Source organism: Mastomys coucha, unplaced genomic scaffold (genome assembly GCF_008632895.1).
Source record: "Mastomys coucha isolate ucsf_1 unplaced genomic scaffold, UCSF_Mcou_1 pScaffold7, whole genome shotgun sequence".
In the NCBI taxonomy this organism is placed as follows: domain Eukaryota; kingdom Metazoa; phylum Chordata; class Mammalia; order Rodentia; family Muridae; genus Mastomys; species Mastomys coucha.
In genome coordinates this window covers 103,947,145-103,965,897 of record NW_022196913.1, presented here as the reverse complement: position 1 = coordinate 103,965,897, position 18,753 = coordinate 103,947,145, and the positions used below count along the sequence as shown (strand labels likewise).

Genomic DNA, 18,753 nt, shown 5'->3' with positions numbered 1-18,753 from the left:
GAAAATGAGCTTTGTTTCAAAATTAAGCCAAAGAAATCACAGGGTCCATTTTTTATCTCAGCCCAACCTAAATCTTTCCTGATGAGATGATTTTCCAATGATTTCCCCAGCACTGCCCTGAGAACATTCTACATCAGAGTGCTTACTAAGCAACCCTGGCTGCCTCTAAGAGCTTGATGTTTTGCTCCCAGGTTGTCAAAGCTTCCAAGCATGCTGAGCTTCCTGCTGCATGGTCCTCCAATAAGGCTGTGTGTGGGCCTTGCCTGTATCCTCTCTCTCTGGAATACAGGTGGGCTGTTCACTTCCTTGTATCTATTCTTTATGTTTTATGATGGTGTGTTATTGTGCTTTGAGAATCCCAACAGCAATAGTTCGATGTACAATCTTAAGTGTTTTGGTCAAAATACTAATCACATTGTTTACTTTTTCTGTGGCCTTTTGAACTTGAGCATCACAGAAAGCTGTCCCTCTACCATCCTTATTCACAGCACCAGTCTTTATTTGCTCTCCCACCAAGGGAGTATTCTGAACTAGTTCACTGATTCTCCTATTGTACCATTCTCCACTTGTCAGCCTAAGTGGTCTTCGGATACAGATGATTACATCACTTGATTGTATTCTTCCATGGTCCCACTCATCCCACACAAATGATTCAATGACGTGTTATTTCTGTTTAGATAGTAATCCAAGTTCTTTATGTGCTCCACATGATCTTGTTTATCTCATTTACCAGCTCCCATAAAATGCCTACCTGCTTCTTGATGCGCCAACATGTTGACCTTCAGTCAGTTCTTTAGAAAAATGCTCACAGGTAACTTAGGACTGAGACACAAGATATTCTCTGTATGTAGGACAGCACTCTACCACTTCGAGCCTACCCAGATATTGTTCCTTCTCAGATCTCAGTTCAGCATGCTCTCCCAGGGAAGACTTCCATGTCCCTGCTGTGAGATCAGGCTTCCTGTCATCCATATTCACATCCCACTCAAAGCATTGTTTGTAATTATTACCCTTCACACTATTGAATTCCCTTCTTTTATATTTGCCTCTCCAACACATACAATACCTAACAGATTCCGATGCTGAGTAAACAGTCTCAATCACATTTGCCTTCAGTAAATATGAGATGACTAGTGACTGAGTGAACACAATACATGGGATTTTAAGCAAATCGCAGAATTCTAGATGGAGATCTTTCATCTGTAAACATAGGTAAGTTTGACTAACTTCTGTCTGATGTTATGGCTTCACTGTAACTTCTTTGACAAAACCTATTTTACTTTATTTTAGTGTCTGGTCTTAAAGGAGAAGGCAAGAAAGATAAGGAAATGGCTCTCCTACCTGCAACAAGTAGGTAGTTGTTATCTCCCCAGCTCACTTAACTCCAGCAGATTCCTGAAGCTCTCTGAGTCAATTCTTCTGGGGATCCTAGTAAATCTTCACTGACTGTGGTCTTCTATCAAAGGTTGAAATTTATGATGGAAGCATTGTTGTTTGACATCATCACCTGTAGAACATCTCTCTTGCCTTTACCTTTCCTGGTTACATGGTATGAACTTGACTAATGCACTGTGCCTGGTAAGACAGCTCACATGGCAACCAGACACTGCACATTCATTCAGAACTTTTAAAGCATAGCAGGATAACATCTTCAGTATTCATTTGGATTTTAGGAAAGATGGAAGTTTCTCCTCATTTTCTAAACTTTCCTTTTAAGCAGAGCATCCAGTGTTTCAAAAGGCAGATGGTACCAAATGGGCATAAAATACTTCCACGGAAAACCACTTCTCTTTCTCCAAAGCTACCAGCTGTACCAATATCCTGTGTGTGAGTGTGATAATTGTTCACAATTACTTACTCTACTTGAGCCTACAAGTTTCTCCCTTTAAAATGAGGATAACTCAAATGCCAAAGGAAATTAGAAAGAATAAATGGTGTTTTTTCTAAGAAAAATATTAGGTGTTGGGTGTGAAAACTGTCAGATACCAGCTAATGTAAAATGTTAGTGTGGTGGGGTGTTTGTTGTTGTTTTTTTGTTCAAAAGCAATATAATAGAGGCATATATTCTGTCCAACAATTATTTGAAATCAGCTTCTGCATGACATGCTTTTAGACACCTGAGATTTTTCCAAATATGGTGGCACACGCCTAAAATCTCAGCCCTCAAGAGGTAAGGGCAGGGAATTAGCTGCATGTTTGAAGACAGCCTGGGCTATATTGATATGTCTCAGGAAAAAAAATATAAGAATTGGCAGGATAGCTCAATCAGTAAAGTGATTTCTGAAGGACCTGAGTTCAATTCCCAGATCCCAAGTGTTTTGTTTTGTTTTGTTTTGTTTTGTTTTAAGGAAAACATGGTGAGGTGCACTTGTAATCCGAGTGCTATAAAGTCAAGGATGGGTAAACCTCTGGAACTCCTTAGCCAGACAGTTAGTATATCTAAATTCCAATACCATTACTTTTAAAAAGAGAAAGGTAGGCATTGTCTAAGATAAGCTAAGGTTATCTACTGTCCTCAATCACATGAATGTGCACCAGCATACATGTGAACATACATGAACACACACACACACACAAACACACACAAATAGGACAATCTGAAAGGCAAATAATACAAAAGGTACATTCTTCCACAGAAAACCATGTCTGGTTTTGGGGGAGATTTACTGTATACTTCAAATTTATTTACAAATACTGAAAAAGGATTTCTAACTTTAAAAGAGAGTGGCATATGTAATTATTGAGGTTCAAAGTTTATGCATTGTGGGGTTGGAAGGGTTCATGAGCCCCACTGCTTTCTGAAGAGCTACTTACAGTGGATGCCTTCTAGGAGAGGAAGAGTCAATTTTCTTTGAAGATGTTATCCCTACTAGGTCAAACACACTCCAGTGGATGGTCCCACACCCATGAGTACATGGGCAACACAAACTGGATTCAGTGGCATATAACTAAAGGAGGACATGAAGTTGGCAGTTGAGGAGGGGTATTCTAAAATGAGACAGATTTTTTTCCTGGGGAGATGAAACACACATGTCTACTCATCACAGATGCACAGCTTACGACATACCAAAGAACTGGCACCACCAAAGTCCAACTTAGTGAACTAATGGGTTTTAACTGTAAGTAACTAGGGCTACTTATAGGAATGTGGGTAAGGGGTCAGGTACAGGAACAGAAATCACTCAAAGACAGCTGCATCACCAAAGCCCATCCAGACATGTTGACACCTCACAAAAGAAACTTGGAGTGCACTGCACAGCCTTAAGGAAGTGCAACAGGTTTGAAAGTATACCTTCCAAGTTGCTCTGATCCTCTTAAAAGGCAGCTCAGATGATCGTTGTTTCTCACCAGCAGCTAAGCTGGTCCCTGCTTCTGCCAGGCAGATGGGCTGGTCTGAGAGTGACTCTCAGCAGTCTTTGCTGTTTATATACTCTGGAAGAGGAAGGAGCCGAGTTAACATGATCAGTTTAAGAGACTTCCTAAAGCTATTCTAGGTTGTTTACTTCCTGTCTCAATGAGTTTGTCTGTAAAATGGAATGCTGCATAACAGAGGAACAGGAGGTGGATCTGGAAAGAATTATGAGAAGGGTGTGGTGTCTCTCTGTGTGTGTGTGTGTGTGTGTGTGTATTGTATGCATGTGCATGCATGTGAAAATTCACTATATATGAAATTCTCAAAGAATTAATAAAAATGTTATATTGAAAAATCAACCAGAATAATGTCAAAAACAAGAGAGGGAAATGATAGATAGATAGATAGATAGATAGATAGATAGATAGATAGATAGATAGATAGATTGACTGATAGGTGGTAGATGGATGTATGTTGGGCCACAGATTTCTTCAAGAAAAAATTGTTTGGAGGAGGCTTTGAGAGCATCATGGAAAATGGGGCAGAAAGAATGTCAGAACTGGGCAATGAGAAGGATGGCCAGGAAATGCTATTTTATGGCTATTACATGACTGTACACTCGTAAACTCCAAACAGTTGCATTTGCTTTCATAGGACCCACACCAGACTAAGCCAGTAAATACTCAGTCATAGTTGGGGGAGGGGCTCCTGAGGCCTTCCCAGGATGGTGGAAATGACTAGGGTAATGCCATCCCATCCTAAATTTGTTTTGGGCTTGCCAGGTCATTTCTCAGACTTCCAGCCCTAACAGTCGCATTCACCTTGGCAACCTGTCTGGGATTGTCCATGGCCTTTACCATGGTGGTCTCTGGAAAAAAAAAAAAACTTCAGAGCTTTACAAAGAAAGCAGATTTTACTAGGCTACCCTAAATCCCTCACTATTGTAACCTTCTATTCGAACACTAATTTAATTGTGGATTTATCTTTTAAAGTCTTGTGCTTGAGCTTCAGCACCAAGAGACTTTTCAGAGGCACGAGTTCAATTATTTGTCTGCTCATTAATAAAAAGGACTAAATATTTAAGTTGATTCTTGCCGGGTTTTTCAATCCTAATAAGCCATATAAGAGACACATAATTTAGATATTTTAATTATAAGCCATATACCTATGATGGGCAGATCTAGGACTACACTAACTTATTCCCGAGCTATAAGGCCCCTTGTTTCTTGCTGTTTCTCCTGGCCATGCATATCTGGTTCATGGCAGCTTCTTCCTACTCTGTCTGCTTCCTCTCCCTCTCCTCTCTACCTGTCTCCCCTTCTCCAGCCCCCAGTCCCACCTTTCTGCTCCATTGCCCAGTCCATTGCCAGTCCTAGAATTTATTAACCAATTAAAATGGGGAGAAGATTCACATAGCATCACTTGAGTATGTGATGGTCTGGTCAACCATATCTTCCAGTATTAGTAATAGAATACAAGCAGCATCAGGCCGACTCACTACACTGGCTTAATCACGGTTGTGGATGACAGTCTTACATGGATCATTCCATAGCTAATGGCAGTTGAGGCATGCTAGAAGAGAGGACATCATTTTCATTAGTGACGTAGCTAGTGAAGAGTTGTCCAGTGTACCCAGTATAACTAGAGTGGCCCTGGTAATACTAAGTGAGTCACAAAACAAAATTAAAGACTTGGCATCTAGAATAAGGGGACAAAATAGAGGTATGAAAATGATGGAATCTACTACATACATGTATGAAACCGTAAAAGAATAAATCTTTAAAATACTATGAAGGGATTGATTTTGTATTACGTTTTCCTACTATAATGAAATACACTATTTAGTATACTAAATATGATATAATAAACCAAGATGAAAATCACAGCAGAGCTTTCTTACTGAAGGTCCCTTCTGCCTGCTTCAGTTTTATCTTGGTTTTTGTCTGTTGTGGGACTTGAGTCTATCTTTTAAATCCTCACGGTTTTTTGTCTCTCCATCCTTGAAAGGAATTGAAGGACAAGATGATTTTTAAGGATGTTACTGTGTGACTAGGTCCCCTAGCATACATTTCACTGGTGGAAATTTCTGTTTCAGTGTCTGGAAATGAAGGCCTCAAGAAGGATAAATATGGATCCCTCCTTCCTGCGGCAGGTACAGTCCTGCCCTACTCCTTCCTTACTTAGGAACACTGGGCATATTTCCCAGACTCTATACCTTTACTCTTCTGCATATTTCATCTTAATTTCCATGAACACTCATCTCTGCAGCAGTGATAGCAACAGGTACAGTGTGAGTCTCCACCCTCTGATTCAAAGTGACTAGCCCTCCTGGGCAGTCACTGTCTCAAAGAGGCCTTCTCTTCCCCGATGACCAGGTTACTTCCCTTATAACTCCTACTGCCATTGGTCATGGGTATCCTCCTCTCAAAGCCACAGACAAGAAGCTTCATGAAGCCAGAAACAAACTGGCAAGTGGCCTGATATTATGAAGGCCCATTGCATTGTAGTTCTACAAAGTGAATTTTGAGCCTTTCGCACACACAGACACACACACAGATGTACACACACACACACACACACACACACACACACACACACACACACACAGCTTACTTGTGCAAAGTCAGACCAGTCATTCTTTTTTCTGAAGCCCAGTTTCCTGACTCACTTAATGAGGTTGGTAGACCACACACTCTGTATTATCGGTATTTTATTTATGAGTATATGGTTCTCTAGACCACAACCTGTCTCTTCTCTTCTCAGGGTTTCTCAGTGGTCCTACTCACAGGGCTGGAAATAGAGATTTATGTTTGTCATACTTTTTTTCCTTTCCCAGAGTCTGTCTTCAGAGAAAAAAAGATGGCAACGGGGGTAGAGGTTCTTGCAACTACAGGTGAGCTTTCTCCTTACCTTTACCGTGGTATGGGAATCTAGACTGCTAAGCAAGTTTTTTCCATGTCTCTAAAAGAATTTCCAATCAGCACAGCAGGGGCAATATCATGTAAGCATAAAGTAAAAATTGGAAAAGATAATGCTTACAATAAAGTAAATTAAAAGGGGAAAGAGGACCATGAACCACTCTGTCTACCTTGTTTTCTTGTCCATAAGTAACAGCTGGGAGAAGGGAATATTTTAACAAACAGCCTCTCTCCATATTACCGTAAACACCAATACCTGGGGGACTTTGTTGCTCCATACTGGTATCTGGGTCATATTCAAGTTCTATTAAATCTGCATTTCTGGGGTTGAAACCCATACATTGGAATTTTAAAATATAATAATATTTTAGGAGAAGCCAGAACCCTGCTATGCTTATGTCCACATATGAATCAGTATGCCAATCTCTAAATTCAGAGGTGCTGAGAACACTTATGATGACCCTGAGCCTCCTCCTGTGGATGAGGGACAGTCCGTCAATTCCTGCTCTCTCCAAACACAGAGATAAAATAGTCACTAAAACCAAGTGCTATGTGAGCCACAGTATGTGTCACTGACTCTCACCTAGTCTCTGACATGAATTGCTGCTTACCTCTGAGCCCCTTGTGTCTGTCACTTAGTCTGTGTTCAACATGCGCCTGAAGAAGTTCTAGACCAAGTTTGGAAACGAGAAACTGTATCTGTTGCACAGCAGATCCTATCAGAGATGTTTTTTAAATCTCTTTCAGAACTCCCAGCAAGGTCAGTTGATCTGTCTGCACTCAACCTGACAGAGCTTGTGAATGGGATGCTCAGTAGAGCTTTAAAAGGTAACCACTCATTTAAAGACCATGTCTATATGGACTTCTCTTGTACTGGCTTATCTTCTAGCCTGTCTTTGACCTGGGCAGGACACATTATATACCTATGCCATAGTTCTCCATGTTCAGAATAGAGAACACATTGTCCTGTGTAACACATGAACAACTATGAATGCATCAACATGAAGTGGGAGGTTTGAGAGCATCATGTACAGGGCTGTCATTTGAAATCTCAACTGTATCACCCTATGAAATGCTATTCCTTAAGTTTATATGACCTAATCTATGTTGCTTTAAGACAAAGGATCTCTGAGGCTTACACTATTGTCTAAGTAGCCTTTTTTTAATTTTCTTTTATCTTCTGTCAAAATAACTTATAGGCAGCAGGTATTTAATGATTGGAATTTCATGAATCTATTATAATATAAACCAAAAGGTACATATCTAGAAGATTCTTTCAAAACTGGAGTAGAGCATGAAAGATCCCTGGTGTACCCTTACTTTCTTGATTGTTTATATTCTCCTTTATTCTTACTTGGCAAATGTTTATGGTGCACCTACCACATGTCAGCCACTATTCTATATTTTTTAGTGTAAAACAAGGGAAACAAAACAGATAAAAGCCTCTGCCATGGGCATTCATAATCTAGTGGGAGGAGAGGAAAAGAATTCTTAGTCAACAAATAAAACACGTAGACAATGAGTGGTGTGCAGAGCAAAGAGCTAGAGTATGCCAGTTCAACATCGAAGGCTATGTGAATAGCATCGCCTAAAGCTGCACTAGATGTGCAAATAGAAGTAACTTGAGGCACTTATTAAAACAACTCAGCATTCTGGATACTTCACCTTCCCAGGCTTTCAGTCTCTAAAATCATGAGATTATCGACTTCTTGTGGTCTTCTCTCTAAATGTGTGGGAATTTTTCCCAACACCTTGCAGAAATCACTGCACTCTAGACGGTCATTTAGGGAATTCTAGAGTTGCCAGGTGGATCAGATAGTCCAATGGCAACTGCTATTATAGTAGGGTGTTTTTGTTTGTTTCTTTGTTTAATGTTGTCATTTTTATTTTTCATTTACTCTTCAAAATTAAAATAGAATTACATTATATTGTGTTTCCCATCCCTTACCTCTCTTCGACCCTTCCCATGCATACATGCTATGCTTTCTCAGATTTGCAGCCTCTATTTCTTTGTTTGTTGTTTTTTACCATTTGTTTTTGCCAATAATTTATTTTTTTGTTCACTTTATATCCTGATCAACCTCTATTTCTTAATCATTGTTATATACATATGTGTGTGTGTGTGTGTGTGTGTGTGTGTGTGTATGTATACACTCCTATATGCATTACATATAACCTGCATAGTCCATATGTTACTCATATGTATGTGATTTTGGGATTTGCCACTAGGTGTTGGAAAATCAATTTGTGGGCTCTTCCCCAGAAGAGACTATTTCTTTGACTTTCAGCATTCCTTATTTGCCTGGGATTCTTTATTCAGAGCTGAGGATCTGTGGGATCCCCCAATTCATGATAACATGTTTATTGGTGTTGTCCTTGTGCAGATCTTGTTTAGGAACTCATGGCAATGAGACTTCATGGGGGTGGCTTCTTTAACATTTCTAGGAGTCAACATCTCATTGCAAACTTCCTATTTCTCTGACTCTTACAGTATTTCCACCCCCTCTTCCTCTACAATCCCTGAGCCTGGGGTGGAGGTGTTGTGTTCTAGATTTATCAGTTGAGGCTGAGCACCACACAGTCACTTGATCTTTGCATTTTGTTGAAGTTATCTGTAATGATATTGGTCTGTTGCAATGAGACATCTCTTTGATATGGGGTGAAACCTATACTTAATTTTATTTTTCATTTATAATGTAGTTTGCTATACTTCCTTAGTAAAGTAGTGGTTGTGGATTCTCCTCCAAGATCCATGACCTTACTAGTCCTGGGTAATTAGCTAGGTTTTTAGGACCAGGAGTGATTTCCTTCTTGTTAGGCAGGCCTTTTGTCCAATTAGAGAGCTGTTAGTTACTACCAAGTTATGCATATTGCTTTTGTACTTTTTGTGCCACATTGGTTATTATTTTAGTCTATAATAAGTAAATATTTGTCATTGTTTTGTTTACTGGTATTTATTTTTATCATTATTTTGTTGCATTATTATTCTATTTGATTATAAAATACTGTTTCTCTTTTCTTCACTTATTCTCATTTTCTTTTATGTTCTGTTTTTTCTCTTTTCAGAAAGGATATAGAATAATGAGTTTTGCTACAATATTGTATTTTTATTAAAACATTTTAATTAAAATATAATTATATCACTTCCCCCTTTCCTTTTTTTTTCTCTAACCCTTATCTGCTCCTCACTCTCTTTCAAATCAATGACTTTTTTATTGTTGTGTTACAAATTGGTGCATAGATGAAAGACAACCTGTTAGTCAATATATTATTGCTTGTGTGTGTATGATTTCACAGATGACTTTTAGTGGATAACTAGTTAGGAATCTCATCCCTTAAAGAGGTCGACTCTTCTTCTCAAAGGAGTCATTAGTTGCCTATAGTTCCTTGTCTAGGGGTGGAACTCATGATGTTGCCCCTTCCTTCTTAGCGTGGCTATTACTATTGTAACTGTTCTGATGCTGTTGGGGCAGTTTTATTGTTGCTAATGTAGATGTAGCTTCATTTTCATATCTTGGAGAAATATTCTCACAGTAGACTTTCTAGACCTCTGGGTTTTCCTCCCCCTCTTCTGCAACATTTCCTGAGCCTCATGTATAGGAGTTGTGCTGCATTCATATTCACTGGAACTAGAATCTATTCCAACATATAAACCTCCTTTGAAAATTTATTTACATGTTTTTATTTTTTCCTTCCTAAACAGAATTTCTCGTATTTGTCAATCTTAGCCATTCTTACTGGGATGAGATGAAATATTAAGTTGTTTCATGTTGCCCTTCCTTAATTGCTAAGTATGATGAACACTTTTGAGTTGTTTATTGGATGTTTATATTTCTTCAGATCCTGTTTCCTAACTTTGGTCATGTGTTTTCTTAACTTTTGGGTTTTTTTATTCTCAATATTAGTCCTCTGTAGGATGCATAGCTGACAAAGATTCTCCCACAATATATGTGTTTCTTCACTTGATGGTCTCCTTCATTGTCTTTTAGTTTTGCAACATCTTGGGTGTCAGTTGTGTCCTTAATTACTGGGCAAATGAATCCTATTCAGAAATCCCTTTCCTACAGCTGCATCTTGTTTTCTTCTAACAGTTTTGACGTTTCAAGTTTTAAATTGGGATCTTTGCTCAACTTGGAGTTAATTTCATGGAAGGCGATAGATATGAATCTAATTTCAATTCTCTGCTTGTGGAAATCCAGTTTTATCAGCACCACTTCTTGAACATACTATCTTTTCTCCAATGTGTGTTTTTTGGCATCCTTGGCAATTATCATGTACAGGCTAATTTTATGTTACCTTGAAACAGGCTAGAGTAATTTTGGAAGAGGGAACCTCAACTGCAGTAATGGTTTTACCAGATTGGTCTGTACACAAACCTGTGGAATATATTCTTGATTGACAGTTAATGTGACAGAATCCAGCTCACTGTAGGTTGTGCCACCCTAGGCTGATGACACTGAGAAAGCTACAAGTGAGCAAGCCATTAAGCAGTTCTATTCCATTACCTCTGATTTCTGTCCCCAGGTTCCTGACTTGATTTCCTGCCTGACTTACCTGGATAATAAACACAATAAGAGGAAATAAACTTTTCAAATTTCTTTTGGTCATGTTATTTGCTAAAAAATAAAAAAGAAACCCTAACTAAAATATATCATCTGACCATAGTTGCATGTATTCATGTTCAGGTCTTCTATTTTATTACACTGGTCTAGATGTCTATTTACAACATTGTTATATAAATACATCTTTTACCTTCCACATATTCACTCTCCCTCAAATGCACTTTTTTGTTTGCTTTTCAAGACCAAGTCTCAGTATATCACTTTAACTGGCTACAAACACACAATCCTTCTGCCTTAGCCTCCCAGAACTAAAGTCACAGGCATTGGTAGTAACTCTTTATTTAAAACTGTGTCAGCAAGTATTTGTGATTCTTTCTCTCCCTCTTCAGCAGATAGCAAGCAATTCTTCTCCGTGCTTAGCATCACTTCTTATAGTTCGTTTGCCTTTCAGAAGGTTTCTGTGGCCATCTACAACAGTAAGTGATAACAGGTCTCCTGTGGAGATGTGGTAGGTGAGGGGATCAGGGCCAGGCACAATATCATGACACTAAGGAAATGCTTTCTTTTCACAGTTTCCAACCCAAAGACAGTTGATCCAGCCAAATTCCCTACCAGGCATTGCTACTGTTTGAGCAATAGAACCAATGACTTATCAGGTAGGTGGAGTCCACTCTACCCTTGTAGCTCTTCCAATTTTGATTGTGCCCTTTGGATGTAATTTTTTTCACAGTAAAATAAAACAGAGTGATGCTTATTACACTTAAATGTGTGCATATTTCTGTGTTTGTTTTTGCTATAGAGAAATCTCTGTGTATACACAAATGAGTATTCCCTACCATTGTTTATGTGGCAAAAACATGGAAAATGTAAATATTTACCACTAGGAAACTTCAAAACATAGCCATGTATAGTGAACAATGAGTGTGTGTGGCCAGATAATTGCCTCTAAGAGGAAATCAATGTTCCCAAGAATCTTCAGATTCTAAATAGTATCCAGAATACAGTGTTATCAATGATAAGATATGTGCATATTTGAACAAAAGAAAGGCTATTATCTGATGAAAAGATTGAAGTGTTTTGAAATGGAAGAATATTTATCAATATGGACTTGCAGTATTTCAAATACTTTTCAATGACACTATATTTTACTTTTATAATCCAAATTTATTGCATGTTTCTTAAATTTAAAATGTCTTAGAAAAAGTAGAGATTTCTCTTTTCCTGCAACTTCACTTAAACAACTATTCTTTATTGAGAATATATTATTACTGAAGCCATCTTCCTTGCCTGAGAAGAGAGGAACTTAGAATCTAGAGCAGTGGTTCTCAATCTATGGGTTGTGATCCCATGGGGGGAGGATGTCAAATATCAGATATCCTGCATACCAAGTAGTTACATTACAATTCATAACAGCAGCAAAAATACAGCTATGAAGTAGCAATAAAATAATGTTATGGTTGGGGGTCACTACAACATGAGAAACTAACTGTATTAAAGGGTTGCAACAGTAGGAAGGTTAAAAGCACTGCTCTAAATGAAGGGACAGAAATTGAATGAAGGCACTATAAATGCCTGCAGCTAACAGACCACAAGAACAACAACTCAGGAACTCAGTGCAATAGTGTGATTCTCTAGTGCTAAGGAACTACAAGGTCTGTTATGGTGGGAAATATTTGGAGACTTATACCCCACCTTAGATCATTTAGTTCTGAAATAAAAACCACAAAACCTTTATATTTATAATAATCCTTAAAGCACTAGAACTGGGCAGATATCTATGCTATTTTGCATACTTCTCTCTCAATAATCTTGCCATGTTCTGCTTAGACCACTCCTTAGCATCAGGCTAGCCCTCATGACCATATGTTCATGATCCATCTACCCTATGGCAACTTTTTCTTTCTCCTCCTCATCCTTTCTCTTCTTCTGTTCCCTGCCTAAGAACACTAGAACCTCTGACCTGCCCCCATCTCTTCTACCCAGACCAGGTTGTAGGCATATTTACTAACCAATTAGGGATAACTTATGGGGCAAGGCTTACACAACAAAAGTGGATATATGTGAAGATCTGCTCATTTTGAAGAAAAAAGATATTTGGGAACATAATTTAGCATTTGAATACATGGCAGCACCAGACCAACTTCTTACAGTTTGTAACATATCTGTAAAAGGATTCCTCTGGTTACTTGTTAAAATATAGATTGCAAAAGAAGCAAGGGTTTATTTTCCTTGTTCCCTTTTCTACTTAACCATTTAGTGTATTTTTATATTAATACCTTTTGTAAGCATTTCAAATAGCTATGTAACCTATAAACACAAAGCCCTAGATCCTGCTAGCTTGTTGCTCTGCTTCTGTAAGGTGTTGCCTTAGTCCTCAGGATGCAAAGTAGTTTACCATCAGACTCTAGCAATAAGACAAGGGTAAAAAGAAATGGAAGGCTTACTCACTTGCCATACACTCACAGTGTAGACACCATTCACATTCCATTGTGCAAAATCTGGTGATATGATATAAAGAAAGCTTGAAGATAAAATGTTGTTAAAAAGAAAAAAGAAGCTTTGCCCTAAGACTTAATATTCTTTAACTAAAGTAATGTTAGAGCATATATTTTTAACTTGCTATTTAATTCTATCCACTTTATTGTTAAAATTTTCCTTACAGTACATTTTAATCATATCTCCCCACATCAACTTCTCCCAGAATCTCCACATCCCCCTATGCATCTAACATGCTTGCTCTTAAAAAAAAGCAAAAGAATATCAAACCAATGAACTAAAACAAGACAAAACAAAACAAAAGAAACATACAATAACAAAATAAAGAGTACACAAAAACAAACAAACAACAAATGTAGAATTCAATTATTTCTGGGCATGGTGTCTTTCCTGGAGTAAGCTTGATATACTCAATGACACTCCATTGGAGAAAACGGATTTTCCCTATCCAAAAAGTTGTCAGTTGCAAATTCTTGGCTCAGGGTGGCACTTTGTGTCCATTTGTCCTTCTCAGTGGGTGGGGTCCTGCTAGTTTGACTCTGTGCAGTTCATGTGTATTCTGTCACAGTCTCTGAAACTTCACATGCATCAGTCCTATTGTCTTGCTTCCTTGATGTGATCTATCAACTCTGGTTTTTATGATCTTACTATCTCCTCTTTAAAATCAATCCCTGAGCTTTGAGAGGAGGTGTTTGATAATGAAATGCAATTTAGGGCTGAATGCTCCAAAACTGCTGTTTGTACATTGTCCAGTTGTGAGGCTCTGTATTAATTCTCATCTACTGCAAGAAGAAGCTTTTATGGTGAGGGTGTACTGATGCCTTGGTGCCCCATCACATGTGCAACTGATAAATTATTATGGAATGTGTGTGTCTTAAAATGCATTCTATCCCAATATATGGAAATATGCCCAGTCCTTCAAAAAGATGTTCATTATTCACTGACATAGAAGGTGATGGTTATTGACCTGTTTCCTATTCCTGAGAACCTTTACTATTATAAAGTGCTGTGGTGAGCACCTGTGCAGAATCACTTGAAGTACTAGCCAAATTATCTCTGTAGGATAAAGCCCTTGAAATGAAATTGTTGGCTGACAGGGAAACAATCTTGTTGTGATTCAATTTGTTAAAATTTCTAGAAATCTCTCATGCATTTACCCTCTTTGTCAGCAATGCTCAAATGAATTCCACAGCCCGTTTACACTGAATATCTAAAAAGTGGCCTTAAATTATCACTAATTGGATAAACAAAAATTTGTTCCTGTCTTCTATTTACATATAAAGGGACTTAGACATAAACCATCTCTGAGCATTGACAGTAAATCAACTAACTGAATTTCTGTGAGAGCAAAGAATATCTTAAAAGTAACAATGATTGGCTTTCTTTCAAACCCAAATGAAAGAGTTGCAAACATACTTTCAAAGAGGAAGTGAACAGAAGTTGCTGAGTGACAGGTTGTATGAATGGGTGGTAGGAACCTTGGGAGGAGAGGACTTTTGGCTCAAGGCAAATCTCAGCTGAAATCTAAGCTCTGTAATATGCTATAGGACTCTGATCACCTACTATCATTTTTTTTTATAATCCTTGGGCAGAACTAGTATCCAACCTTGGTATCTGGATCCAGAGTGCTGTTCATAACTTCTATGCAACTTTGCATTTTATCATTCAACTCATAAGTCTTTCTTTCCTATTAATTTTACAGTCTTTTAAATACACATTTACTTATGTGTTTATTGGAGGATGACCATGCACATGAAACAGTAGTGTACCATAGTACACATGAAGAAGTCAGAGGACAACTTTCAGGAGTAGGTTTTCTTCTTCCATCATGTGAGTCCTGCCTGAACATCCAACACAAGTCAGCAGGCTTTGTGAAAAATATATTTACATGCTGTTCCATTTTGATTCTACCCTCAATTAACTTTAACTTCCACTGTATGTATAACAAGAATCTCCAGTACCTAACAGCCGTCTGGCACACTGTAGACATTATATGGATATATGTTGGGTAAGTGAATTAATGAAGGAAAGTTTTGAGAAGTGGAAGGAAAATAGATGGAAGAGTCATGAGATTGAGCACATTAATAGCCTCCACAACATAATACAGAAAGAAGATAATCATTTTATACAGCCTTCTGGACAGAGTGGTGTCAACATCTGTAGAAGTGTACTACATAGCACTTTTCCATACAGGGTGTCTTAGTTATGATTTCTATTGCTGCAAGAAAACACTATGACCAAAAATCAAGTTGGGGAGGAAAGAGTTTATTTGGCTTGCAGTTCCACATTGGTATACATTGTAGTTCATCACTTTGGGTAGCCAGGACAGAAACTCAAGCAGAACAGGAACCTGGAAGCAGGAACTTCTGCAGAGGCCATGGCAAATGCTGCTTCTGGCTTGCTCACATGGCTTGCTCAGCCTTTTATATATATATATATATAACCTGGGACCACCAGCCCAGGGATGGCACCACCCACAATGGGCTTGGACCTCTCCCCTTGTTCACTAATTGAGAAAATGCCTTACAGTTGGATCTCATGAAGGCATGGTCTCAACTGAGGCTTCTTACTCTCTGATGGCTGCTTTTTGTCAAGTTAACACACAAACCCAGCCAGCACACAGGGTAATCATGTGACCACACAGTCACATTGTGACTCAGGCTCATCTCTCACGTTCTGCTAGTGTTGGCCTACTTCACCAACTACCATTTATCATAGGGCATCAATCTGCATCTACCGGGTACAAGTTTTCAAGCCTGGTTGTTCTTCCAAGCGACTCCCAATCCTGTTGATGAGGCAAAGAAGCATCTCTAAGAGGCATGATGGGAAGTCATCCAGTGGGCTTCTCACATTCAATGATTCTGCAAGCTAAAGTGTTATAAAAGTCTCCTAGACTTCCCCTTCCATGCTCTAAATAAAGTAGGCAAAAGAGGACATTCCTGTTGATATTTTGTAGAGGTCTTGTCTATTTTGATGTCTGTAGTTCACAACCTGACATTAATTTTTGCTGTATTTTCAAATTCCAACTTTGTATAAATAGACCTTACATATCTAAAGGCTTGATTTCTTTTACATAGATCTGGTAGCTTAACAAAATTAGATGAGGTAATGGAGATTTTGGTAGCTCTTAGATATTACAAGAGGAGGAGTTGAATTATAAAAGTTCTCTGCTTGGATTTGACTTTACTATTTTTTGAATTGGTATTTTTCTATGTGTGAGTATCAATAGTTTTTACCATATTAACTTAAACTACAATTGCAAAATCTATTTGGAGAAAAGGAAAATCTAAATAGGACCTCTTTCCCTTTGTGTCTCTGCTTCAGAATTCAGAGAGCTTCTCCAATTTGTCTTGCAGATTTCACAGCATTGCTGGTAGACATTGTTGGAAATTCTACCAGCTACCTTACTGAGATTTTTAAGTCAACCTCCATCCTCTCTGGTATGTATTTTAAAGGTGTTTAGCAAGCTTTAGGTCTGGTATTCCTCAAAAATATATCGAAGTCTGGTAGGTTTCCACATCCCAAGTCCTGTTGTGGGTCACGCTGCCAGACATCCTCAGGTAAGCTCTATTTAGGTTATAGGTGTGGGCTTGTTTCTAATACCAGTCCTTGGTGGCTCCATCACCCAAACAGGGATGTTCCTGGAGTCCCACAAATTGAAGGGCAAATACCACAATCAACCAATAGGGAGAGTACCAGCAGACTCTAGAAGTTGCTATAACTTCCCCTTCACTTTTAAAGGCAAAAAGGTAGACTCAGGGAAGGTGACTCTTTTCTACATACTACAAAGGATCAACATTTTCATGAATGAATAATAGCTGGCATAGATAGGATTGCTGCAGGCTTCCCTGGTTGCTGCTGGGAGATCATCTGTCAGTATGGTACAAGCACACCAAGAAACATTTAAAAACATACGACTTCTGTGTTCCTAAACACGGTGGTCTCTAAACACAGTGGGGATGCTCTGCTAAAGAGCTGCAGACATGCGCTCACATCTTCCATACAATGAGAACGAGGGTTCAGTGAGACAGTATACAAGATATGCCTTGTGGGGAATCAGACCAACAAAACAACATTTTAGCTTTAGAACTGATCCTAGAGACCATGCCCTGGTTGGCCATTGCAACATTGTGCTTGTGTGCTGGTTTGTCTTACAGTGAGTCAGACCAATGAGTCGGACTGTGTCTTCATCTGTGTGATGGTGGGAAAGTCAGGTGAGCAGCAATGACCTGGATGTTCTCTGGGTAAGCATTGGGCTTCACACTCCAGCAGGTAAACCCAAGATTCTTTCTCCATGGTGTGATTTTTTTTTTCAGGAAGGAATCTTTCTGACTTCTGGGAGATGGTGGAGAAATCCCCTGTCCTCAACTACACATTTACCAGTGGTGTGTCCAGTGCTTTGGGTGAGTAGAAATTATTATAGAGGCCAGAATGTCCCCACCCTCCACCAGGCCTCAGCTTACCATAGAAGAAATGCTGCCTTCAGGTATTTTTTTAGTTAGATAGTGTTAAAATTGGATGATTTTGACTTAAAAAATTGATTTCTGTAGAATCTGTGTGTGAGGTGAGGAGGGAGATTTGCCATCCTAGATGTTCCTCTCAGTGACAATGAGCAGCTGGAGCTGAGTGGTCGCTGTCTCCTTTCTCCCCAGTGAGGGACACCTGTCACTTCACTCCCACGCTGTCACATTACATATTATTTCTGGTGTTCACTACTGGGCTCTTGAAGCTATTTGAAATTTTGATCACCATTCTAGAGTCATTGCCCCTCTGTAATTCTCACGATCTTCCCATACCTTTTTTCTCAATAATATCTGTGTTATCAGGTGCCATTTAAGAACCACTGCTAAGACCTCTTTCTCCTTCACACTTAGTGCCTGGGATCTGGCTGCTCCTCTGATTCCACCTGATGTGTGTGTGTGTGTGTGTGTGTGTGTGTGTCCAGTCCTCATCATTTACATAGAGCAGCCTATGACCAATTTCCTTTTGTTACACTCTTGCATTCTACCTTTAAACTATCCATGCTTGGGTGCAAGAGCTTTGGTCCTTAGCTATGGCATAGGCATGTCCCTTACCTGATCAAACCCAACAGTCAGCAGGAACAGAGGCTCCAGAGCTCTTAGAGAGAACACATTTTTTTTCTTCATATATTTGCTATTTTCCCATGATTCTTCGTCTACATTCAATTTGAAATCAATGCCCATGTTGGTAGCACAAAACATTTTCCCAAAACTCTGTGCATGCTTGTTTACTCTGTAATCTCTGTGGGGAGGTCCTGTCTTAATATTGTGTGATGTTTTCTAGGCCTGTCATTTGTCACCCCAGATGCCATCTTCTCCTCGTGTCCTAAAGTTTCCCAGTCAAAATCTATTTTTTTGAGGTTCAACCCAGTATCTGTTTGTCATCTCGACTCAGTTACTCTAGG

General features: G+C 38.9%; 1 protein-coding gene across 1 annotated transcript in view; it reads left to right on the top strand.

The window, feature by feature from the left end:
- Positions 1-210: 210 nt before the first annotated feature.
- Positions 211-18,753, top strand: part of Hhla1 (HERV-H LTR-associating 1) — a 31,808-nt gene continuing 13,265 nt past the window's right edge. Inside the window, exons 1-10 of the mRNA XM_031358419.1 lie at positions 211-289; positions 1,291-1,350; positions 5,448-5,504; positions 6,189-6,245; positions 7,018-7,098; positions 11,225-11,308; positions 11,405-11,488; positions 16,685-16,768; positions 17,486-17,542; positions 17,645-17,731. Of these exons, the coding sequence (XP_031214279.1) occupies positions 211-289; positions 1,291-1,350; positions 5,448-5,504; positions 6,189-6,245; positions 7,018-7,098; positions 11,225-11,308; positions 11,405-11,488; positions 16,685-16,768; positions 17,486-17,542; positions 17,645-17,731 (730 nt within the window). The remainder of the gene's footprint in view (positions 290-1,290; positions 1,351-5,447; positions 5,505-6,188; positions 6,246-7,017; positions 7,099-11,224; positions 11,309-11,404; positions 11,489-16,684; positions 16,769-17,485; positions 17,543-17,644; positions 17,732-18,753) is intronic.